The sequence below is a fragment of the Equus caballus genome, chromosome 21 (genome assembly GCF_041296265.1).
Source record: "Equus caballus isolate H_3958 breed thoroughbred chromosome 21, TB-T2T, whole genome shotgun sequence".
Taxonomy (NCBI): Eukaryota; Metazoa; Chordata; class Mammalia; order Perissodactyla; family Equidae; genus Equus; species Equus caballus.
Genome location: NC_091704.1, coordinates 25,122,062 through 25,148,384, shown reverse-complemented (window position 1 = coordinate 25,148,384; position 26,323 = coordinate 25,122,062). Strand labels below are relative to the sequence as shown.

The 26,323-nt window shown below is 37.1% G+C and overlaps 1 protein-coding gene across 2 annotated transcripts in view; it reads left to right on the top strand.

The window, feature by feature from the left end:
* IPO11 (importin 11) overlaps window positions 1-26,323 on the top strand; it is a 230,143-nt gene that overhangs the window by 163,965 nt on the left and 39,855 nt on the right. The window contains exon 28 of one of the 2 annotated variants that reach the window (XM_001493727.7): window positions 20,081-20,176. In XM_001493727.7, coding sequence (XP_001493777.1) covers window positions 20,081-20,176 — 96 coding nt within the window. Of the gene's footprint in view, window positions 1-7,263; window positions 8,261-20,080; window positions 20,177-26,323 lie in introns of those variants that run through there. The other variant, XM_005604232.4, reaches the window with a different exon arrangement.

Here is a 26,323-nt window from a genome sequence, read left to right as displayed (position 1 = left end):
CACGTTTTTTTTTCTCTACTTCAAGCGTAGGCTGCTTGCTTATAGAAGACCCCGCATGGTCAAGATATTGTTATAATGAGTATCTCGATTGAACATTTATTCTCTCTCAGGATATCTTGAGTTCCTTGAGATCAGGGGCCAGATTTTGTGTATCTTTAATATCCTTATAATCTAGCATAATGCCTGATAAATAGTAGGCTGTCAGTAATGTTATTGAATTGGATATATTTGATGGCGGTGAGATAACCAATGCACTGTGCTCCTCTCAGGCTTGGATACTTCTGAACACCCAATTAATTCATTTCAGAAACTTGGAAATTGTCTTTGACACCATTATCTCTCACTGCCCACATTTAGTCCATCACCAAAGGCATTGACTAGACCTCTAAATATATCTCAAATCTGTCTCCTCTGTTTCCACTTCCACCATCTTAATAGAAGCTATCTTGTTCTTCTTCCTGGTCTACTGCATTAGCCTCTTTGTGCGAACATCACCACAATCAGAATATAGAAGAACCAGCTTGATCACCTGAGGAAACTCCCTTGTGCTATGTACCTTGGGAATCACATCCTCCTCTTGACCCCTAATTCCTGGCAACCACTGATCTGTTCTCTTCACTATAATTTTGTCTCTTTGAGAATGCCATTAAAGCACATTTGGATCTCTAGTACTTTTTAAATGACTGTCTCCCTGAGTAGTCTCTAAGTCCCATGAGCGTGGGAGCCCGGATGTTGTTAGTGTGTTCTCTTTTTCTCTCTCGATGTGTGTGTATACACACACACAACACACCTGATACTTCATTGTCAGAACCATTTGCATACAAGTTGCATGGATCATGGCCTTTTACTCCTAAATATTTCATTCTTGGATCAGGTATTGCATTTAGTTGTTACTGTTACAGCACAAAATTGTAGTTCTCTAGCCTGATGCACATAAAGAGCCAATTATTATGTCATCAGCTTTCGAGAAAAGAATACAGCTTTATTACAAGATTGATCTTCAGGGAGTCAGGAGGCATAAGCTCTCAGATCTGTCTCCCCAGTCCAGGGCTTGGGGCAAAATTTATGGGATGAAGAGCAGGGCAGTCTGAAGTGTGGAGATAGATGATTAGAGGTAAGGAGAAGTGAGGTAATTGATGATCTGTGTGAGCTTGGCTCTTCGTAGGATGCATGTTCACAAAACGGTCGTGGTAGTATGTTCTGAGGGTGGAGTTTTCAGCCCTCTGATGTCAAAAGGGTCATTTATGGGGCATTTGTGCAGGCCCAGTTGATGGGTTGGTGGTCCTCAACCGGCCTGACTGGGCAAGGGGTCTCTGTTCCTGAAACACAACTCTTAATTACTCTGTTGATAAGATGGGGTCAGTTTGGACTGGTCCTGAAGGGCCTGTGGTTACATTGTGTCTTTGTAGTCTCCTTCACTCTGTGATGTCATTTCCTGAGTCTGTCTTCTTCTGGCTAACATTTTTGAAGAATACAGTCCTTCTCTCTCTCTGTTTCTCCCTCCCTCCTTGTCTCTCTCTACCTCCCTCCCTCCCTCATCCCTCTCTCTCAACAAAATAGAATGGTCCTCATTTGAGGTTTGTCTGATGTTCCCTCATGATTACATTCAGATTATGCATCCCTGGTTGGAATATTACATAAGTGATGTGTCCTTGAAATATCGTCTCAAGTGGCACATGGTATCCACCTTCTTCTCATTAATGATGTTAATTCTGGTTAAGGTGTTGTCCAGTTTCTCAACTGTGTAGTTACTTTTTTTTTTCTCTGCAACTGATAAGCAATCTGTATTGAGCTACTACTCTTCATTAAAATTTCTCCCTACATTGAGCAGAATGATAGTTTTTTATTGTTACTGGACTATTTTTAATTGTAGACCTCATTTCAAATTTTCATTCTCTTAATTTTAAGGTCCATAAGTAACTTTTAAGATCTGTATGATCAGTAACTGTCATTGTAAACTGGGTTTTATCCCCTCTTTGGTGAGGAAGATTGGCCTTGAGCTAACATCTGCTGCCAGTCTTCCTGTTTTTGCTTGAGGAAGTTTTTGCTGAGCTAACATGTGTGCCAGTCTTCCTTTATTTTCTATGTGGGTTGCCACCACAGCATGGCTTGCTGGTTGGTGCATAGTTTTGCACCCAGGATCTGAACCTGCAAACCCCAGGCCACCAAAACAGTGCACAGACTTAACCAGGCCAGTCTCATTCTTTATATGTAAACCCATCTTGATTGGTTTATACATAGATGCCATATATCTAAATAATATAGATGGTATATATTTAAAAGATGGTAATAGAACAGTTGTTCTCTTATTTAGCATTCTCATACTTGTAATGGAATTTCTGAATGGAAAAGAAAATAGATATGTGTTGATATCTGAAGGATGAGATTATTTGAAGACAAAGACAAAAGAAGGTTCAGCGAGAAGAATGAGAAAAAAATAATTTAGCAAGTCAATTTCCTGGAAAGAAAAGGGAGGAAGGAAGCCCACTTAGGAGGTGGCTGAGTATAGTATTCAGAAATAGTTCTGAGAATTAGTAGGAATCAGAAAGAGGGTGTGAGGAACCATTTTGATGTGTTATTCCAGAGCAAAATCAAAGTGTCAGAATTCAGATTGGGGAGAATTATTATGCACTGGAGATCATATGAAGATTTTACTAAAAATGTTACAGGATTCAAAGCTCATGAAAAGATTTAAACTTACCTAAATAATGTGAATTGCTGTGAAATGATAGTATTTAACCAAAGCACAAGGAAATGTACCTTCCAGTAAGTTCTGTGGGAAGCTGGGAAACTTGAATTCTAATCTGAAACTTGAATGGCCAGTTTTGCTGCTCATTAGTGATGTGATCATAGCAGGTAAGATGAAGAGGTCTCTGAGTTCCATTCCTGCATCAGCTCTTCAGAGATGTTGCTTTGCATGGTCTTCTCTACTAGTGATCACTTGGATCTTAGAGCAGCAGCTCCTTGGTGAACAGAAAGGCTAAACTTTGTTTTTCTGGATATTGGTATTTTCCTGGATATCAACCTAAGAGCTACGATGAATTATTTAGATTTATTGTTTGTTGTGGACACTTTACCTCAGTTTTTACAATATGAGAAATGCAAGATTCATTTTATTCTGTCACTTTTACTTAATATAATTTTCTAGAAATTTTACTTCTAAGATCTAATAAGAATAGATATTTTTGTCTTCTTCGGATATTTCTGGAACAGAGGGCAAAATTAAATAATGTTTCAATCCTATTCTCTCTTTAAATTTTATTCTGGTTTCAATGGATAATTTCTCTGACTTTTTCCAAACTGTGGGAGAGGAAAAAGTTTTCCATGACTCTCTTAGAGTAGCTGGCTGGGTCTGAAAATTAAACTGACAAAGACAAGATTAGCAGGAGGAAAGCATACAAATTTACTATGCTTTACTGATCCAGGAGCCTTCATAAGGAGATGACCTGAAGAAATCATTAAACTTGTGTGTTTTTATGCTAGATTTGATGTAGAGTGGAAAATCATGGAAAGATATCATAGGGTAAAGTGTAGTAAACTGGAGGAAATTTTGCAAGGTCTGTTTGGAGTCTCTTTGTCTTTGGAGATAAGGATGGTCCTTTCCTCCCTAGGGAGGGCACCTCTCATGAGGATTTTATGACATGTTTCAGGGGAGAAGGGCAGAGGGTGTGGAGCTGTGCCTGGGGGTGGGGGAGGCCACAGAGTGACCTTCCTGCTTCTGTCCTTTTCTCAAACTCCGTCAGCTTAAAATGTTCAGTATGCTGAAGTGCTACATTTTGAGGCAGGTGTCCCGAACCACCCCCCCCATCATCACTCTTTTTTTTTGTAAGATTTTATTTCTCCTTTTCTTCCCCAAAGCCCCCGGTACATAGTTGTGTATTTTTAGTTGGGGGTCCTAGTTGTGGCATGTGGGATGCTGCCTCAGTGTGGCCAGATGAGCGGTGCCATGTCCGCGCCCAGGATTTGAACTGGCGAAACCCTGGGCTACTGAAGTAGAGCTCGAGAACTTAACCACTTGGCCACGGGGCCGCCCCTCATCATAACTCTTTAAGTTGTATGATGCACTTGAAAAAATCCATGAGACATACTTCATTGCACCTTGCATTTCATTGAAAATACTCACCAAAATGGACTTGAGAAACCTATCTCCGGGCCGGCCTGTGGCCAAGTGGCTAAGTTCGCGCGCTCCGCTTAGGCGGCCCAGGGTTTCACCAGTTCGAATTCTGGGGGTGGACATGGCATTGCTCATCAAGCCATGCTGAGGCAGTGCCCCCCATGCCACAACTGAAAATACACAACTGTGTACTGGGGGGCTTTGGGAGAAAAAGGAAAAAAAAAATAAACAGCTCTTGTTCTATCTTTACCTCTAATTCATGTCACTTCATTGTCATTTGGTCTTTTTGGTTGTTTCCTAATTTCTTTGTCCATAAAATAGCAATAACAATAGCCAACCACAAAGGATAGTTGTGAGAATTGTAAAGCATTTTGACAAAGATCTGTTATCTGGTATGTACCTCTGATTTTTTGTTGTCATAGGAAAAAAGTGCTGGATATTATGCCAAGTATTTAGTATGGAAATAATTCATATTATCTGAAATAATTGTTTTGATATGAAATAAACTTGCTTTAATATCAAAGGGAGTTATAGTATACAATTATATATATTATTACTGGTATTTTAAGTGTATCATCAGGGTGTTAGTAATATTAATAAAAGTCAGAATTAGGAAGCCTAAGCAATCAGCTTTTTGGAAAATTAATGACTAAGCAATATATAATATAAACAATATATAGCCAATTATTTAAATTCTTAAAATATTGCATTATACACAGGTACATTTTTGTTTTAAAATATTCAAACTAATTCAGAGGTATATATGGTGAAAAGCCAGTAAAGGGCCTCGTTCATTCTCCCCAACTTTTCTTGCCAAAGATAACTTTGTCAGTAATTAATTTGATATGCGACTTTATATCATTTTACAGCCCAAGGCGTATACCTTAATATATTAAGGTGCTAATTGGTAGTATTTAATATTTTTTACCCGAAATTTTTTTGAAGAATTAAAAGAGAGTACAGAATATAGTGTAACAACATTTGTGTTCACCATTGCTTCTTGGTTTTGCTACCTTTTTTTTTTAAGGAATAAAATGAAGTTGAAGTCCCTAATATGTATTCAAAACAATATAAATATTGTATACATTTAAAAAGTCACAAAAATTGTATTACTCTATTTACATCTTATTTCAACTTGCTTTTCCCACTCAATAGCTATTTGTTGTTAATGCATAGAGTTTGTTCATTCTGAATATTTAAAAATTTTCAGGTTTCCTTTTTAAAAAATAGTTATTTTTAAAATTATGAAATAATTAGATATGTGCATTGGAAAACTCAAATTAACTGCATTCTGAAAAAATAAGTTCCTGAGATTTCCTTTCAACAATACTTTTGAAACACAGATAAAATTACTTCCTGTCTCTCAGTTTCCTGTATCCATGGCAACCTCTGTTTTACACACTGACTGTGGAGGAACCAATGTGAAGAGTGGTGTTTCCTGAGCAAACTGTGACTTAAAAAAAAATTTTAAAAAAGAGGTGGAGGGGTGGAGGTCAACAGTGCCACAGAAAGAAATGGAGTTTAGAAATGTCGCTCTTCATATTTAGAACGAAAACCTGTACTTGAATCAGCCGACTGTTAATAATATGAATTTCCTGTTCTTGGTAAGAATATTTATTTAAATATGAATTTTTAGCTGAAATGAAAAATAATTGGTTTTGTGAAAAACTGTAGTTTAAAGGGAGTTTAATTGCTCTGTAGTGAATTTGTATTTTCATAAGTAATGTTGTTTGTTATTAGACTTTAAGTTGATAAAGGGACATGCTATATCCAAAGACTATCATCCTTACATCATTGTTTGTCACTTTTTGTTATAGTCAGTTGTAATATTTTAAATTAACTTAGGAAATATTTTATTTTGCAGTTCATTAAATGTGAATGATCATTTTGTCAAACAGTGGGTTAATGGCCTGGAGGTGTTAATCCTGGAACATATTCCAAACTCATTGTTTTATGCTATCACCATAGTATGACTTATGATATTTAACATTATTGGCTGATCCTAATAAAAGTAAAATAGAATACAGAACTTCTAGAATTATAAAACTTTAATTTTAAGAACTTTTTGATGATTTATTTACCTTCTCTTTTTATAGCCAATTCTGATATGAGCAGAAAAACCAAGAACAGGGCTATGTGTGGATTACATTTTTCTCTGCCTTGCCTACGACTGTTTCTACTTGTTACCTGTTGTCTTGTATTATTACTCCATAAAGAGATACTTGGATGTTCTTCTGTTTGCCAGCTCTGCACTGGGAGACGAGTTAACTGCCGTAACTTAGGCCTTTCAAGTATTCCTAAGAATTTTCCTGAAAGTACAGTTTTTCTGTATCTGACTGGAAATAATATATCTCATATAAATGAAAGTGGATTAACAGGACTTCATTCTCTTGTAGCATTGTATTTGGATAATTCTCAGATTGTGTATGTTTATCCAAAAGCCTTTGTTCAGTTGAGGCATCTCTATTTTTTATATCTAAATAATAATGCTATAAAACGCTTGGATCCTGGAATATTTGAGGGACTTTCCAATCTTCGTAATTTGTATTTACAGTCTAATCAAGTATCTTTTGTTCCAAGAGGAGTATTTAATGATCTAGTTTCGGTTCAGTACTTAAATCTACGAAGGAATCGCCTCACTGTCCTTGGGAGTGGTACCTTTGTTGGTATGATTGCTCTTCGGGTGCTTGATTTATCCAACAATAAAATTTTGAGGATATCAGACTCAGGCTTTCAACATCTTGGAAACCTGGATAGTTTGTATCTAGAAGGTAATAATTTAACAAAAGTACCTTCAAATGCTTTTGCAGTACTTAAGAGTCTTAAAAGACTTTCTTTGTCTCATAACCATATTGAAGCAATACATCCCTTTGCATTTAAAGGACTTGTCAACTTGGAGTATCTCATCCTGAAAAATTCAAGAATTAAAAATGTTACTAGGGATGGGTTTAGTGGAATTAATAATCTTAAACATTTGATCTTAAGTCATAATGATTTAGAAAATTTAAATTCTGATACATTTAGCTTGTTAAAAAATCTAATTTACCTTAAGTTAGATAGAAACAGAATAATCAGCATTGATGGTGATACATTTGAAAACATGGGAGCATCTTTGAAGATCCTTAATCTGTCATTTAATAATCTTACAGACTTACATCCAAGGGTCCTTAAGCCATTGTCTTCATTGACTCATCTTCAGGCAAATTCTAATCCTTGGGAATGTAACTGCGAACTATTGGGCCTTCGCGACTGGCTAGCATCTTCAGCCATTACTCTAAACATCTATTGTCAGAATCCCCCATCCATGCGCGGCAGAGCATTGCATTACATTAAGTGGACTGACTTTACAAATTGTGTTACTTCTTCGACAAATGTGTCCAGAGCCTGGGCTATAAAATCTCTTCATATTCATCACAAGACCACTGCGTTAATGATGGCCTGGCATAAAGTAACCGCAAATGGGAAACATTTGGAAAATACTGAGAGCGTTACTTTCTGGGAACGAATTCGTACTTCACCTGCCAGTAGATTTTTTCAAGAGAGTACCTTTGGTAATCCATTAGAGACTACTGCAGTGTTACCTGTGCAAATACAGCTTACTTCTTCTGTTAACTTGAACTCGGGAAAAAACAGTGCTCTACCGATCGATGCTGCTTCGGTGTCAGGGAAAACATCTCTAATTTGTACACAAGAAGTTGAAAAGTTGAATGAGGCTTTTGATATTTTGCTAGCATTTTTCATCTTAGCTTGTGTTTTAATCATTTTTTTGATCTACAAAGTCATTCAATTTAAACAAAAACTAAAGGCACCGGAAAACTCAGGGGAAAGTAGACTTGAATACTACAGCTTTTATCAGTCAGCAAGGTATAATGTAACTACCTCAGTTTGTAACACTTCCCCATATTCTCTAGAAAGCCCTGCTTTGGAGCAGATTCGACTTCAGAAACAAATTGTTCCTGAAAGTGAGGCACAGGTCATTCTCTTTGAACATTCTGCTTTATAATTCAACTGAATATTGGTTATAAGAAAACTTCACTGCCATGGACATCAATAAAACTGAAGCCTCCTTATAGAATTATAAACTCTATTTGGAAATATAATGAATTATACAAGCTTAGCATTAATAAATATATGTTTTTAATATTCTTTTGAATACTGTATTCATTCAGCAGATATTTTGTTAGGCACTGTATTAAGTAATAATAATAGCTACCATTTCTTTTTTTTTTTTTAAAGATTTTATTTTTTTCCTTTTTCTCCCCAAAGCCCCCCGGTACATAGTTCTATATTCTTCGTTGTGGGTCCTTCTAGTTGTGGCATGTGGGATGCTGCCTCAGCGTGGTTTGATGAGCAGTGCCATGTCCGCGCCCAGGATTCGAACCAACGAAACACTAGGCCGCCTGCAGTGGAGCGCGCGAACTTAACCACTCGGCCACGGGGCCAGCCCCTAATAGCTACCATTTCTATGTACTAAGCACTATGCTAAATACTTCACATATCACATTTAGTCCTTAAAAAGCCTCCTAAGGTGCTACTATCTCCATTTTACAGGTAAGGAAATCTAGGCAGAGTGATTTTAAGAAACTGTCCCAAATTTACACAGCTTGTGACACTTTTTAGGTCTCTCTGACTCCAGAGCCCTTGCTTCTAATTTCATGCTCCACTGCTGCCTAGGTGCTAGGGTTACAATTGTGAATAACATAGACACAGTTACTCTTCTCAGTAGAGCTTGAGATTGAGAGGAGGAGACGCATGTGGAGGTGAGAGAGAGCTTTATGAGAAAGGCAACACTGAAACTGAGTCGTGATGGATAAATAGAAATTAGCCCAATGAAGAGAGCTGAGTAATAGATAGAGGTAACATCATATCAGAAGGGTTGAAGAAAGACAAAGACTACTACTTTCCAGGAAGTAAAATGCAGTACAACTGGAAGTGTGAGATTTGCAGCTAGAGAGAGATAGGAGATGATGAAGGATATTTCGTGTTTTTCCCTAGGGCAGCAGGGAGCCATGGAAGGATTGTAAGCAATGGAGTGACATAGTAAAATTTACCCTTTAGAAAGTACACTCTTTCTGGAAGGAACAACAAGAGTAGAGTAGAGGCAGCATTAACTGGGTAGGAATCTGCATCACTAATCCAGGGGAGAGATGCTGGAGGCCTGGGCCAGGGGAGTGGCAGAGAGGATGGATGGATTCTAGAGCTACTTTGGAAGTCAGATGAATTGCCTTCATGGTTGGCTGAGGGGTGGCCGGTGAGGGAGAAGTCAAAGATGTTAGGTTTTGGCTTAGGCAGCTTTGTGCTGCATTCACTGAGCAAAGGAAGCAAGAGGACTGAAGATCTGGGTGGGGGCAAAATAATGAGTTCGACTTTAGATATATTGAATTTGAGGTTCATATTGATTCTCCAAGTAGAAATATCCAGCAAGCAGAAGATAAGTAGAGCGATCTACCTGGGAAAGGTCAATAATTTTTAACCTTTCATCTGCCCAGTACACTGGAAGTATATGATACACTCTTAGTAGTAACAACTGTTTGGGCCATGATTTTGGGAGACAGATAAGTGAGGAAGAATAAGATGAAAGAGCACCCAGGAGATGTTAGTAGCCCCAATTAAGAGTCTTTAATATAGATAGATGATAATTGAAGCCATGGAAGTGATGTAATGTTTTTCTCTATTAGTATATATTTATAATTGTGAAGCCCTCTGCACAATATCACGCATATAGTAAGTTCCCATACTCAATCGGTTAATAGTGACCTGAACCACAAATAGGTATTAAAATTTTCCTCTTAAGCGTCATGTATTTCATGTTTGTATTGTGTCTCCTCTTCTTCCAAATTTCTATTTATTATTAAACGTTAATACTATCTGTGTGAAATTAACCTGAAACAGTCTGGGAGTGTTTAAACCAAGTGATAATTTCTAAGTTTGTATTGCAAAACCAGTAGTTCTAAGAAGGTGCTACGTTGTCCATTATACCTTACAGCAGTGCTTCTCAAACTCAGAATCACCTTGGAGCCTGGTTAAAACACAGATTGCTGGGTGTGAGGGTGATCTGGCTATGACATTTGTCACCCCATTGATCACCAGGGTTGACCTGGTTGATCTGGCTGGCTAGATGAGCATGCCCTTCCTCCCTGCCCACTCCATATGCATCCCTCCCAGAGCTGTGTGCTCCCTCGAAGAGGACCACCCTCCCCCGTAGAGGAGGATCATTCTTTGGTCAAGTGTATACACTAATACCTGTGCTCCCCTGCTGGAACCTCCATATAGGCTCTCAAGGTCCATTTGTAGGAGAATGTAGAGTAGTCAATGTTCCGAGACTCTAGACACATCCAGATGAGGTGCTGCATGTGGCAGTCTGCCTTTCGTTAAAAACAAACAGACTGATGAACACAGATTGCTGCCCCCACCCTTCCTAGAGTTCCTGATTCAGGAAGTCTGGAGTGAGGCCTCTGAGTTTGCAATTTAACACATTTGCTGCTGCTGCTCTGGGGACCATGCTTGGAGAACCACTTCTGTAAGGTATTTGAGAGAAAAGCAGAAAGGAGCCATGTAGTGGTTTTAAGATATTCTAGAAACTGCAGAGAAACTAAAGCTGCAACCTCCACCTCTCCAGGAGTTTTAAGTGTTCTGCTTTTCCCCGGCTCACCTAAAGCTTTGTCTCTGAATATGAGTTTAGTAGAAAATGTAAATATTTTTAAATAAAGCTGTTCTTACATAAATTACTTGTTTAATTATGGAAGAGTGTGTGATGTGTGTTTCACTTTTTAAGACATTTTTTTTTTTCCTGAGGAAGATTCACCCTGAGCTAACATCTGTGCTAATCTTACTCTGCTTTGTATGTGGGTCGCCACCACAGTGTGACCAATGAGTGGTGTAGATCTGCACCCAGTATCCGAACCCAGGCTGCTGAAGTGGAGAGTGCCGAACTTAACTACTATGCCACAAGGGCCAGCCCCTTAACACATTTTTAATAATATACTTCTTTCTTTGTTGTGTTCTCTCAACCCCTACAACTCATATTAAGTTTTTTCTTTAATTATTAAAAGTATGTATTCATGGGGCTGGTGCCATGGTGTAGTGGTTGAGTTTGGTGCGTTCTGCTTCAGTGGCCCAGCTTTGTGAGTTTGGATCTCTGGCACGGACCTACAGCACTCGTCAGCCATGCTGTGGCAGTGACCCACATACAAAGTAGAGGATGCTTGGCACAGATGTTACCTCAGAACTAATCTTCCTCAAGCAAAAAGGAGGAATATTGGCAACAGATTTAGCTCAGGGCAAATCTTCCTCAGCAAAAAAAAAACACAGCATACATTCATTGGAAAAAAGAATTCAAACAATACAGAAATTTAAAAGTTGAAAATCCCTCCATGCCCTCCTTCCCCACCACCTAAACCACATCCTCTTAAAGACATTCAGAAGCCATGTAGCTGGCCATTTGAAGTGGGGAAAAAATCCATATAACAAAGTGTTTATCTTGATCTTAAAACAAAATTTCCCCCAGTTCAAAGAATGTACTTTGGAAAGTCTATCAAATTTTTTTTATGTCTTTATGTATAACTTTGAATTGATTTAGGCCCAACTAGAAAACTTTAATCTTATTAGTATCAGTTTATATATGGAGCTATAGTTGTACAGAGTAGTGTTCATTAAGTGCTCATTCCAATTTTTGTCAGCAGTCATTCCTTTTAAAAATGTTAGCCAACTCACATTTCACTATGGGTTGATACTTGCACAGTTTAAAAATTTACTTACCATAAAACTCTTTTGAAGTAATAATGTGCATAGAAATTTTAAGCTATAATTTCTGTATTTGTTTCATATTTTTGAGCAGCCCTACCTTAAACAAAACAGCAAAGTTAAAACCAAGTAATCTTCTAAATTAAGATAGCTAAGGAAGCTTACTCTTCTTAAGATTTCTGTATTTCTCTACCATTTACTAAAGGTTCTTGATTAGAGCACTCAAAAATAGATAGGCTCCAACTTAAAATAGTGGTATTTCAGAAAGATAGTTTTAGATACAGATCCATTTGTTTCATTGGGTTTTATAAAAAGTGGTTAAAGTTCTAGGACATACCGAAAAAGTACCCCCCCCCCATAATAAATGAGAAGTATAGAACTCAACTACCATTTATTTATAACATCATAACTTTTAAATACATTTAGAATCCCAGTGTGGAATTTCAGAAACATGTCTCTCACTTCTGGGCTAACTGGGAACTTACTCTCAGTCCCTTCCTGGTGGTGGAGTACAGATGTTTGGTGTCAGATTGTTGGTGAGGGCTTCAATGGTATGGGACAGAGACTTCAACAGGAGGGAGCAGGAAATTGAAGAAGGTCACAGGCGATGGAGCCTGGGGTAAAGGAAGACAAAGGTGTCTCACGGTTTTCTGGACGTGGGGGTTTCCAGTGTTTTGATAGCTGAAGGCTAAGTGGTGGGGAGAGGTCAGGGTGAACATTGTGGGAGATTGAGAGAATTATGTAGAATTATTAGTAGTAGAGAAAGAGGATCTCTGGATATCTCTTTGTTCTCCGTCAACTTTTTACTCTTAGTAGGGTCCTCAACTTTCTCATACATAACATTCCAGGGTTACTTTGTTGATCCACTCTGCCCTGTGGCCACCTGTGTCTTGAGTCAGCAACAGTTGGATAGATTCTTATTCTCTTCTTTCCGATTGTCTTGTATATTTTATTTTTAGGGACCCTCTAAGTAGTAGTAGAATTGAATCAGATCTTACCTATACTAGTGTTAATACATGGCAAATATTTTCCCTTAAACAACACACACCTGTTTTTTAAAACTTTTATTGATGTACATATAAACCACATACAGAAGTAGACACACCTGTGTTACTACCACTCAGGTCGAGAAATAGAAGATTCAAACATACGGGGACATTTCTTGAACTTAGGAGTTATGTTAACACCCAAGTGTTTAAGCTTTGAGATGGAGGGGGACCTATGTGTAATTGGGGCATTTTTTATTCAGTTATCTTACCCACACTACAACAGTGACAGTAATATATGCCATATTTGTTTTTAAGGGTTGAAAAAATGGGAGAAAAAAGCCAAAGGACTGTTTTACAAGGTTCTGAAAAACGGCTTTAATGCTAGGCCTTCCTGCCAGATTGGTCCCACATGCACTTGCTCATGTCCTGTTGGACTTCTTGTTTTTCCTTGTTAGAAGGATCCCACTCCTTTACTTTTTTCTCTTACTTAGCCACAGACTAGAAAATGTATGTATGGACCTGTAACATGATGTGTTGCTGTGGATCAAGAGGAAAGAGAACGGGGTATGTGAAATAAAACAAGGCTGTTCTATTTACCAATTAGACTTTATTTATACCCATCTCCCACTGAATAGTAACTTAATTTTTTTTCTCCTGAGAACACTCATTTTGTTTTCTCATTAAAACTTATGTTTTTCTTTTCTGTTACTGGCCTTACTGATAAGCCCATAGGTGAGTGGGGAGGGATATGCATCAGTTTTCTCAAACTGTTTATTATTTAGTTTCTCAATGATTTCACAGTTATGGAACAAGAGTAACAAGGTAGTAGGCCCATTTTTTTTTTCCAGTATTGTACTGTGTATCAAGCATAGTTGTAAAAAAAAAAAGTGCCCTCTACCTCTAGTCGTCACTACTGAAGTTGGTAGGCTCTTGTGGCTGCACGCTTTTCAAGTAGGAAGCCCTGTGGGTTAAAAGAGAAATATCCTGGGAAAAGCAGCACGAATGTGAGAAATGTGTATTATGCCTGCCGCTGACCCAGATGTGCCTTGTTTCATTGCTCCTGACTCTTTCGAGGCATCATGTGATATAGTAGAGGGCACGATCTTTTAGTAGGAAGTAGTTTTATGATCCTGAATAGTGTAGAAACCTTGCATACACGTTTTCTTCTCTTTTCCTTTTATCTCCGTGTCTTCTTGGACCTCTTGAGTTCCTAGTACATGTACAGAAACCCTTGCCTATTCTTACTTTGGATCATTGGCTTTGAAAAATCTTCTTACTTTTTGCCAGATAGCTTTGTATGATAATTTTACCAGCCTTAATTCTACCCTTAATACATGAGTTGAAATTTTCTTTGTATTTTGCTTTAGGTACCATGGAGCAGAATTTTTTATGTTCTAGTGCAGTTTCTTCGTGTTTTGGCTTTCAGAATCGCTTATCTTCAATTATATGCTTCTCACCTGTGAAAGCCTCTAAACACTGTCTTCCAGTCTTCTAGAATCGGGACCACACCCACTTACAGTTACTCTTTTTGTAAATACAACTAACCAGGTAAATTTGCACAGTAGAATTCCTAGCACATGGGATCTCACAGTTAAAACGTTGAGGCTGGAAAGTGTCAGAAAGAAGGCTGCTATAGCTGGAAAGTAGTATGAAAGGTTAGATGCGTTCAGGGAGAGGTAGGCAGGAGTCAGGTCAAATGGGGCTCAGTACACTATGATAAGGAGTTTGGATTTCTAAGTGTAATGGGAAGTTATTGAAAGGTTAGACCCTTGCTTTAAAACAAGGCAGACGTGATCAGATTTTGCGAAAGAGTGATCTGGTCAGCTCTGTGGAGAATGGATTACAGGAAGTCAAGAGTGGAAGCGGCCCATTTGGGAAGTTACCCAGTAGTTCAAACTGGAGACAGAGTGACTTGTAGCGCAGTGTTCATAGTAGGAATATAGACAGGTAGAAACAAAAGAAAAATTTCAGAGATAAGTATGGCAGAATTTGATGATGAATTGGGTGTTGGAAGAGTAAATGAGAAGAAAGGTCAAGACTGAATCCCAGGTTTCTGGCTTGAGTCACTGGGTAGATGGAATTGCTCTTTCTGGATAAGGACAACAGGAAGAGAGCCTGGTTTTGATTTTCTGTTTTATTTTGATTTCTTTGTTTTTGTTGGGGAGGCACTCGAAAATTTGGTGTTGGATGTCTTCGGTTTGAGGTGCTTATGAGACTGCCGAGAGTGGATAAGAAGGATGCAGATGTACTTAGAGTTCTGGAGTTCAGAGAGAGATTGTGGTGTGTGCTAGCAGGATTTAGGAGGAATTTGACAGTGAGCCTGTGCAAGGCAGGTCTAAATATAACGTGGCCACTCATTTTCCCTATAAGAAAAACCTGTGTAAGGTTTTCTGGCCAGCCTGAATATATTATACTTCTAGAGCTGTAACAAAATAGTCAAATGTCTGTTAAGCTGTTAGTTTAATTACCTGTGTACATTTTAAAAATAAAGTAAAATGTTACTTAGATTTTTTCCTCTTATTTCATGATACAGTTTTATTCAAATGCTTCAGATAAATCTTTGACATCTTCATTGTGATTGTGTCTTCATCATTACCAAAATCCCCTTTTAATCATGTAACACTGTTTTCTGGAGCACATTATCATTTCTGTCTGAGCTATGTGACATACAGTACAGGAATTTAACTCTAAGCCACAAGTACCTTTTCGTATAACTTTAATTATATCAGCACAGTTGGCCTTTTTTCTTTTATCCTGAAGGTGTATATTCATGAATACGTTGTAATTATTTATTGTATAGCTTTGTTTTCAGCAATGTCCAACATTTACAATGGTGATGTCATACCCCCAACCCCATAATTACCAAATTTCTATTAAATTCTTTTATATCTCTTGTTAAAAAACAGGAACCAATCTGTCAATTGACTTCTGTAAGTATCCAAAACAAGCATTGATGGAGTTTTTTCATGCTAATGTCTTTTCTAAACAGTTCTCTACCAATCATGATCATCATCTTTTTATGGAAGCTTAGTGTGTTTAGGCATTGTTTTCATTAAGCAGTGTTTCTTAAAGCATAGTCTTTCTCTTGAAAATCACGTAAGGTGGCAGTTTCTTCTCATCCCATTATATATACATAGAGCATTATAGTTACTTCTTATTGTAAAGATAATGGCTTTTTTTCTTTTTGCCTATGTATGTGCTCTCAAAAAATAGTTAATTGGGGGATTGCTTTATAACATAAAAGCCTTTGTAAAGATCATTGTTAGGTGTAAAACAGTCAACTTTCATTTTAAAATACCTTTATCGATTGCTTTCATGAATTTTTTATCCTATTTCCTGGCCAGTATTTGTCAGGGGAAACTAGATTTATTAATACACTTGTCCATGACCATGCAGAGAATTACTGTGTAGAAAGGAGGTGTCTTTCCATTTAAGTGACAAAGTATTTGCAGCCTAGGTCCTGGAAAATATCTGGCGGGGGCGGGGGGGGATCTCTAATTTTAGTGTAAATGTCACCATTTTTGTAGCCTCTGGTGTAGTAGAAATTCTGGAATAAGACTGATAAACCAGTCTTTCTTTTGCCTTTTTCTTTCAGTAAATTGCTGTTCTTTGCTTAATCCTGTTAAACGATATAAGCAGAGACGGATAGTTAACAGAATATTTTATTGTGGCTTTTTGTACTTAAAAATTTATTTCTTAAATTACCCTAACTTCACTGACCTTCTATATTTAAGATATAATAATGCAACAGTGACTTCAAATATTAATTAGGTGTGATGTATCAGTAGTATAATTGTGGCCTGGTTAGATCAGAAAAAAATTCTAAAGTGAGTAAGGTTCTGATTCATTTCTTTCTTGGGCCTGCTACAATGAAAAACTGTTAAATCATCAATTTTAGATTATAAAACCATTGAGAAAAGGTAATCAAAAATGTTTTCTGTGTTTCTGTGTCCCTATTTTCCTCCTAGGTCCAAGAGGATGAAGATGATGTAAATATGTAAATCCATTGCTTATAGAGAAGTAATTTAAGGCACATGGTCTAGATGATGGATCAGCTGTCTAAAAAATGGAAGTGCAAAATGCTCATTAGAAAATTACTCATAAAAAATGGACAAGTAGAAAGAAAACAGAGTCCCGTTCACATTGAGTCTAGTATTTATTGTTTGGGCTAATCAGATGAATATTAGAATATTTCATTTATTTGTGCCTTTGAGGATTAAAAAGTTTGCTTCATCTTTCTAAGGGCATTTAGTTATCTGAATGCATGTGGTTGGATTCATAATAATATAAAAGGACAGAAATAATGTTAAACCAGCAGGGTTTTTTGAATTGGGTGAATGAACATAAGGAAGAGAAATTGATTTTTTTTTTTTCCCTTTAGTACACAGTTTTCTAAAGCAAGGAAAACTCACTGCATGAAGTTTCTGCAATTCACATACTCTCTAGACAGATACTTTTATATACTCGGAAAATACCTTAAAATGCCATACTTCTAGGAAATACTAAGACAAGATTAAAAACTACCGTTTTACTAATGTACGTTTGACTGAGGAAGAAAAGTTTACTGAAATCTATGTGGAATTGTTTTAAATGATCAGCTGGTCTTCACTTAGTACAGCTGTTTGTGCCCAACCTGTTTATTTAATGTTTGTGCATGTGTAACATCACTTAGGCTTGAAGAACAAAACAAGCAGATGTTTAAGAAGCCTGGTTTCCTTCTGTAGAGTATTTGTGACCTGTGTCTATGGGAATAAATGAGTATATCAACGAAGTATGTAAAATAAAAGGAAGAGTGTTTGTGACAAGTGAAAAGGAAGAAAATGTTCAGGTTACTAACACTTTTTTCCCTTCAGTTTTACTTTCATTCTCCTTTTTCATCCTTGATGTTAAACTTTCCTTGTATTTTCTAAAATGAGTGTTTCAGAAATAGATTCCAATACAGCCACTTTCTGTTGTATTTTCTGCCTCATGTCTAGTGTAAGCAGTTGTAATATATTATCTACAACTCAGCTGTCCATACTTGTAATTTAAAAAAGAAGTAAATATTGTAAAAAGAAATTGAGGGAGGGCAGTTCTCAAGCTTTGGGGTCATTAATTCCCATGATTATTTATTGAGTGTTCACAGAATGTATAATATTACCCTATGGAGCATAAAAAAAAGTAAACATAACACTTGGGCTGTGCTTCAAGCTACTTTTAGGGAGAGCAGGCATGAAAAGTTAAAGGACATTAAGAGAAAGTAAGATAAAAGATGCCACAAGAGTTGCATGCCAAATGAATAGTGCGGAGGTTTTATGTTACTGGAAATTCAAAGGACAGAGTGCTCAATTCCAGTGGATTTAGAACATGGTCAGGGAAGTCTTCGTGAAGTATGAATTAAGGTGAAGTAGAAAAAGGAGGGAGGACATTGTGAGGGGCACGAAGACAGTAAGCAGATAGATGGTGGAGTCAGGAACATTATGTTTGGGAAGTGATGACTTAACTGCCTGAAAGCAGTGAAAAGAAGAGTAATGCAATATAATTTTGAAAAGGTGGGTTTAGCAGAGCATGCTGAGGCTCTTGATAGCCCTTGAAAGTTCTTAAATTAAGGAGAAAGAATAAAGTTTAAGAGACTGGAATAGAAAGTACCCATTTGCCTCCTTGAAGCCCTCAGTAATAAGGATACGAATAGAATCAGTTGGGTTCCATGTAGCATTGTGAAATAAAAAATGTTTATATCAAAATTGGGATTTCTTTATTTAGGAGGAGCATCTATCCTAATGCGATTAATAAAAGATGAGTTAACTTGAAAATTCTAAGATCCCAAGTGAAGGTAGAATGATCAAGTCTCTAGGGGCCAGTGATGAGAATTAGGAAATAATAATTTGCCAGGGCTTCTTTAACACCGACCAGATGCAGGAGGCTCTGACTTTAGACAAGTGCCAGTTAATGAGTCAGAAATAGCCACAAAATTGAGTGGTTGTGTACTTCCACTTTTAAAAGTCAGGTTTATTAAGGTATAGTTTACATAGAGTAAAACCTCTTTTAAGTGTACAGTTTTGACAAATGTACACAATGTATGACCACTACCATACTCAACATAAAGAACGTTTCCATCATCCCAAAAAGTTCCCTTGTGTCCCTTTGCGTAGCAACCACTGACCACTGATCAAATAATTTTGCCTTTCAAGAAAGTCACATAAATCGAGTTACACAACATGAAGCGTTTTTTAGTCTGTTGTATTTCTCTTAGCATAATGTTTTTGACATCTATCCAAGTTGTTGCATGTATTTCTAGTTTGTTTCTTTTTATTGTTGACTACTATTCCATTGACTAAGTGTCCCACAATTTGTTTATCCGTTCACTAGTTCATAGACATTTGGGTCATTTGCAGTTTTGGGTTAGTATGAATAAAGCTACGATAAATATTCACATACAAATCTGAGAATACTTGTTTTGGTTTTGGGTAAATACCTAGGAATGGGATTGCTTAGTTGTGTGGAGGGTGTTTAAGTTTATAAAAACTGCCGATGTGTTTTCCAAAATGCGTATGCCGTTTTTTATTCTTACCAGCAATGTATGAGAAGTCCTGTTGTTTCTCATTCTTGTCAGCACTTGGTATTGTCAATCTTCTTACTTTTACTTTTAATTAAAATCTTGTGGGTTAATTTGCATTTCTATGATAGCTAATGATATTGAACTTCTTTTCAGGTACTTGTATGCCCTCTGTATATCGTTTTTGCAGAAGTGTCTGTTCAAATTTTTGCCCATTTTTAAATTGTGTTGTCTGTCTTTTTTTTTCAGTTTCAGTTTTCAGAGTTCTTTTTATATTCTGGATCCAAGTCCTTTGTCAGATATATGTTTTACAAATATTTTTTCTATGACTTCTTTTCTTTTTCTTGACAGTGTCTTTAGAAGAGTGGAGATTTTTAATCTGCAACATTTTTGTATCTTTATCTTTTTAGTTATAAAATAAACAAGACTATTATAATAAATTGAAGAATATTAAAGTATCTCTTTCCTATTTAATCTTATGCTTTTAGTATTTAAACACACTAATAAGCTAGTGAAAGAGAAAATTTTAATGTTATATGCAAAGGTAGAATTCCGTTTTTAAGAAATATATTTTGAAAGTTTTTTTTGTGTTTTAGAACTGAAAATTCTCTTTATGTTAAAGAGGATAATTAGGGAGAAAAAAGGAATTACCTGTTGAAATGCTTCAGTTTAACTTGTTTTGCCCTTCTTTTTTTCTAGTGTTATCCAGGATAAATTCTGTGGGATTATAAACATCTCAGTGGAGGGCCTACACGATGTCATGACGGAAGATCCTGAAACAGGAACTTACAAAGAGTAGGTGGTCACTTAATTGATTTCAGTTGGACTTGGAGGGGTAGTTAAATATATCTGCATGATTTTTGTTCACTGTCACCATATAAGCACAGTAAGGCACCTTTTTCATTTTGTCTTTTATAAAGAAAAAATTTTATTTTCCTTATGATATTTATTATTGGATCTGAAGATCAGCTTTATTTTTGTTATAGTGAAATTCTGAATTGGGCTTCTTTGGGCTAATCATTTTATGATTTGACATTAGGTTTTTGAAAAAATCCCAGTATTTTAGCATATAAATTCTTTTTTTAAGATGTTTTGAATATGTTCTTTTTTTTTTCAATGAAGTTCCCCTGCCTTTCAGGCAAATGATGGGGAAAAGGGGATGAGTAAGCATCCTGTATTTGTATTTGCCTAGTTGAAGTATCACTGGCACCTTTAAAATATTAGAGGGCCATGTTGGTACTTGACTAGTTCCAAAAGAGAATAGTTCAAATTTTATTTGGGGGAGAATAGTTAAAATCATATTATCAGGAATGCTGATAATCTTATATAACTATTAATTTAAAATTTAATTTTTTTATTAATCATTGTATCCTTTTGTAGTTAGTAGAATTGTTACACTTTTCCTCTTATTATTACTACAGGCATACCTTGGAGATATTGTGCGTTCGGTTCGAGACCACCGCAATAAAGTGAATATTGTAATAAAGCAAGTCACATGAACTTTTTGATTTTCCAGTGCATGTAGAAGTTATAGTTACACTATACCCTAGTCTATTAAATATGCAGTAGCATTTTGTCTAAAAAAATGTACATACCTTAATTAAAAAATTCTTTATTGCTGAAAAATACTAACCATCATCTGAGCCTTTAGTGAGTCATAATCTTTTTGCTGTGGAAGGTTTTGTAAAACATGCAGTATCTGTGAAGAGCAGTAAAGAAGTGCAATAAAACAAGATATGCCTGTATTGATAAAGCACATTTCATATAATGATAAGTAAGGCTTCATGAGATTCCAGACTGCTTGACTTTTCCTCAATAATATATTGAGCTTGTTTTCTTTGTTCTTTATAAAACCATTTATAGCAAATGGGAGAGATTGCCCTTTGAATCATATTTTGTTGAAAAATATGGAAAGCAGATACATGTTGTCAGATCTTACTAAACATATGTAAACAAAATGCATCTGGCATGTAACTTAGCTTTCGAGAACATAGGAATTCAGGTGAGGTAAAAACCTCAAACTACTTTGGTGATTACAAATCAAAAATATACCATTCCTGGATGCAGGTAATTTTTTTAAGTTAACATAGCGTTTATGGCACATGACTGTGAATATTGTTTTTATGCATAATATGTGAAAAAGTTTACAACTATTTGTGAAATGCTTAGGATATATTCAAATGTTCTTTGTCGTTCTCTTTGGAGTGTATAATTTAGTTAGGGGAGGAGCATGTCTAATAGCACAATGAAAACACTAATAATGAGTAAAGGCAGTTACTATGCTTTGAACAAAGCACACAAAACAGTAAAATTACAGACTGTGCTTTAAAAGAAAATCAGAGAAAGAAAAGGCACTGTTTGTTACAGTCTTCAGGGAGGGATAGAGTTAAGATATAGGAAGAAGAACATAATTATAGTGTGGTTTAACTGGAAGGGATGAGAGTCAGGAAGTTGTTAAAAATAAAGTTTAGAAGTTAGTGCAGTTTCATTATTTTAAAGATCAGGATACAGAGGCTCAGAAAAGTGCAGTGACACAGCAAATTAGTGGAAGAGTCAAGATTAGAGCCAGGATCTTCTTACTCAGTAAGCCAAGGTCAGTCATGAAAAAGGTTTCGGTTTGGAAGAGGAAAATGTTGGGCATAAGGAAACTGACTGACTAGGGGACCATTATAGGGATCCAGACTAGAAAGGCCCGGACTCGAGGGTTAGGATGCACAGGTAGCTGGAACATGTGACCACTGTTTGCTTTTCCTCCCCAGAATTGTTTGGCAATTAATTTTTACCCTGGGGTGGTATTTGGCCTGTGGAAGCACGGTGGAGAAACCATTTACCTAACTTTTTGGAGTCTCAGTGTCTAAGAAGGGTTAGACTAGATTTCTGATAAATCTTCCTATTCTGTGATTCTGCGGATTACATAGAGTTCTGTAAATTAAAGTCTGTGAGAATGTAGGGTATGAATAGGCTTTTGGAAAAGTCCATTTGAGAGACATAAAATATTTACTATGTAGCTAGCTTAGCCTTCAATTTCCCCTTCCTGTTTATTGAAACAATTTACTCAAAGAAAGTTAATCTTTCCAGTTCTGCTGAATTCCTATTGATTCTCAGTATAGAATGAATTAGAACAAAGGAAGAAAACTGTTTTTTCCACCTGCATAAGTGGTATATTAGTCACAGTTCTCTAGAGAAACAAACCCACTAGGAGACATGTGTATATATATAAAGAGATTCACTATGAAGAATTGACTCACACAGTGTGGAAGCTGAGAATTCCCAAGATCTGTAGTTGGCAAGCTAGAGACTTAGGAGAGCCAATGGTATAGTTCTAGTCCAACTCCAAATGCCTGAAAAGCAGGCGAGCCAGTGGTGTAAGTTCTAGTCCAAGTCTGAGTCAGAAGGCAGGAGAAGACTAGTGTTCCAGCTAGAAGACAGTCAGGCAGAGAGAGTGAATTCTTTTAGTATTTTTGTTCTATTCAGGCCTTCAACTGATTGATCGAGGCTCATCCACACTGGGGAGAGCAATCTGCTTTACTCGGTGTACAGATTCAACTGTTAATCTCATCAAGAAACACTTAGAATAATATATAACCAAATATTTGGGCAGCCTGTGGTCCAGTTGAGTTGGCAAATTAACCACAATAAAGAAGCCTTGTAGACAGATCATCACTTTGTTCAGACTTGTTTGTGCCAGGCATTGTGCTGTGTGAAGAAGCAGCTTAGGCTCTAGGGCTCACAGCCTAGAAGGGGAAATGGGGGCCAGTTTGGAGCCAACTAATAAAGTAATCTGTGTGAAATGCAGAGGATTTTCGACTATTTTGTGTAGTCATTGGAGATCCATTGGCAATATTAAAGCATGGAAGTGATCAGATTTTTACTTCAGAGAGATCACCTCCGTGCATTGTGGAGAATGACTGGGAGGGGTAGAGAGGCTCACAGCGAGTGGTCTTACACCAGCTGAACAACCCGGGATGCTTTGTTAAAAATGCAGATTTCCCTTCCCCCGTCTGGACCCATTATATCAGGATCTTTGGAAGGAGGACGATAGAACTTGCATTGTAAACAGGAACCCTGCATGATTCATATGCACTCTAAAAATTGATAACCTGCTGCGTGGCAGATATGGAAACCCTTTACATAGCTGTTCTACTCTTGATGAGTATTGACAGGATTTTGAGATGGATTTTGGCAGGAGGATTGGCAGGAATTGATGACAGGTGGATGTGGCTGAAGGAGGTTGACAGGTATTTGTAGTTTGGGTGACATATGACACACGCACACAGACATATAATTTAAAAAACTACTCATGCTTACACCTAACACCCTATGCTAATTTTTGCACTTTGATATATCCTCATAACTATATTCTTATAGGCACTTAAAAATTTTAATGTAAGATTTTATTTGGGAAAAGATGGAAATGGGTTTTTATTTACTCTTATGATGATCTCAGTTTTTATTTTACTTAGGAAAGTTTATGTTCCAAGACAAATAGATAGTCAAGAGTTGGCCGTTATTAAAATGGTATAGAAAATGAATCCATTTAGAAGAAAGAAGAGACCCATTTTGAAAGTTTACAAATCTGGGTTTCTTTTTATGTTTGTGTTTTAGTTAGTAGAGTTCTTGTTTCATTAAACCAGGAAAATATGTTAATAAGGCTAGAGATTTGCCTCTGCTTGTCTTTAACTAGAGTGTTTCCCTTTTTTTCCTAAATATTTTGTTAGTAGGCACGTTGAGAAAAAGAAATTGATGACCGTTTGCCGAAGTTTGGGAAGTAAAAAGGAAGAAGGGATTTAGCCAGCATTTTAGGAGGCTTAGAGGCACTAAAATTTATTAGGAAAAGACTCATAAATTGTGGTTTCTGTAGCTAGAGAGTGTAAAGCATACCAGCCATAAAGGAAGTTACTTTTATTTGAGAAAAAAGTAAAATTTAGGCTTTTAATAGCATTTTTTTTCCTTCACTTAATACATTGATTTACCAGATGGCTCTTTAGAATGGAATAGAGAATAGCAGAAAAACCCATGGTTCCCTGATTCTGACATTATCACCTGTATATTATCCTAACTTTTGTAGGGCTCAGCAACCTCCTTGAGGACCCTTTTTCATCAGTTTTCCCTTTCTGATCCATTCTGCCCCATTTCTTAAAATTAAAAGGCCAGGTTCCTACAGAATAAAGTTGATGGGGCACTATTCTATGCTGACCCTAAGTTTATATTACTGGCCTTTTCTCTTTTCTCCCTGGATTACTCCTCATTTCCCAAATGTGCCATACCCTTTTATACGTGTGGCTTGACTCCTAACACTTCTTCTTCTTGGTATGTCATGCCCTCAGCCTTGCTCTGCTTGGCGAATACCTACGTATGAGATTTCTTTCCAGGCTCTCAGGAAGAATTAATTGCCTCTTTCTCTGGTCTTTCATGGCACTTTGTGTGTATTGCTAATATACAACATTTAGTTAGTTACTTATGGTATTCAGTCTAGTGGCCATAAGAGGATTTGAGGCAATGCATAAGAAAAGCATCTGCTTATTGTGACCAAAAACTATTAACACAGGAGTGAAGGAATTTAAACAAGAATCCTTGATTGGGGAAATCTGTGCCATCTGAATGTGAAATTTAGCCCTGAGCTTTCTAACTACCAGGGCAAAAAGAGAAACATTAGGAATTGTATAGTTCCGATTTTCAAGTAGAAAGAAACAGGTATTAGGAGAAGGGAGACTGTTTTTTGGCCTGAGCCCACAAATGAATTTTTGATAAGGTATTTATATAAGGGACCGTAAAAGGATTTTCAGCTGCAAGTAAGAGAAACCCTGAGTCAACTGGCTTTAACAATAAAGAATTAGTTATGGGGCCGGCCTGGTGGCGCAGTGGTTAAGTGCGCATATTCTGCTTTGGCGGCCTGGGGGTCGCCGGTTTGGATCCCATGGCACCGCTTGGCAAGCCATGCTGTGGCAGGCGACCCACATATAAAGTAGAGGAAGATGCGCACGGATGTTAGCTCAGGGCCAGTCTTCCTCAGCAAAAAGGGGAGCGCTGGCCGCAGATGTTGGCTCAGGGCTAATCTTCCTCAAAAAAAAAAAAAAAAGAGTTAGTTATGTCTGACAACAAAAAAGCTGTAGGTAAGTGGCTTCAGGATTAGTTACTTGTGGCCTCACAACATCACCGAAGACCCAGGTTCTTTCTGTTCCATCACCTCAGCACATTAACTTCATCTGCAGGCTGCTTTCCCTCATCGTCACAGAGTAGCTCTAGGCATGACAATTCATGACAATGCCAGTATCAGACAAGTAATCTTTTCTTTTTACTTATGTCTTTTTTTCTAACATCAAAGGAAACGTTTCCCAGAAGTTATTTCATCAGACCTCTCTTCATGTCTAATTGGCTAGACTTTTTAAGACGTACTCCTGTTGAAGGCAGTCATTGACCAGGGGAACAGGATTTCCATGACTGCTTATTGAGCTGCTGGCACTGCGGTTGGGATCAGCTTTTTCTGAAGCATCTGGTGGACACATTGAGGGTTCTGTTAGGAAGGAGGGCGATTATATATTTAACCAAAGTGTCCACTACAGAGACTGACTGAATAATGTTGTCAGTTCTTGTTTTATTGTAACATTCAGAAGTGAGTTTGTGTAGATTAAATGAAAAGTGTTACAGCACGTACTTTTTAAATGAGAAATGGCTTAAAAGGTTTCCTGCTGCATGATGACACTGTTGGTTGTGTTTGTCTGGTTGGAGTTTCTTGTTGAGAAAGATTCTGACGCAGCAGGCTAGAGAGCCTGGATCTAGTCAGAGAGGGAGAGTGTAGGATGGCGGGTGGCTGCCTGTGTTCACATGCTAATTGCCCCTAATTTAAATTGTTATTTTATTATTATTACTATTATTACATTCACAACCCACACATTTTAGCTTGTTAGAAATCTGTTAATTCTCACCATGCCTTTTATGAAA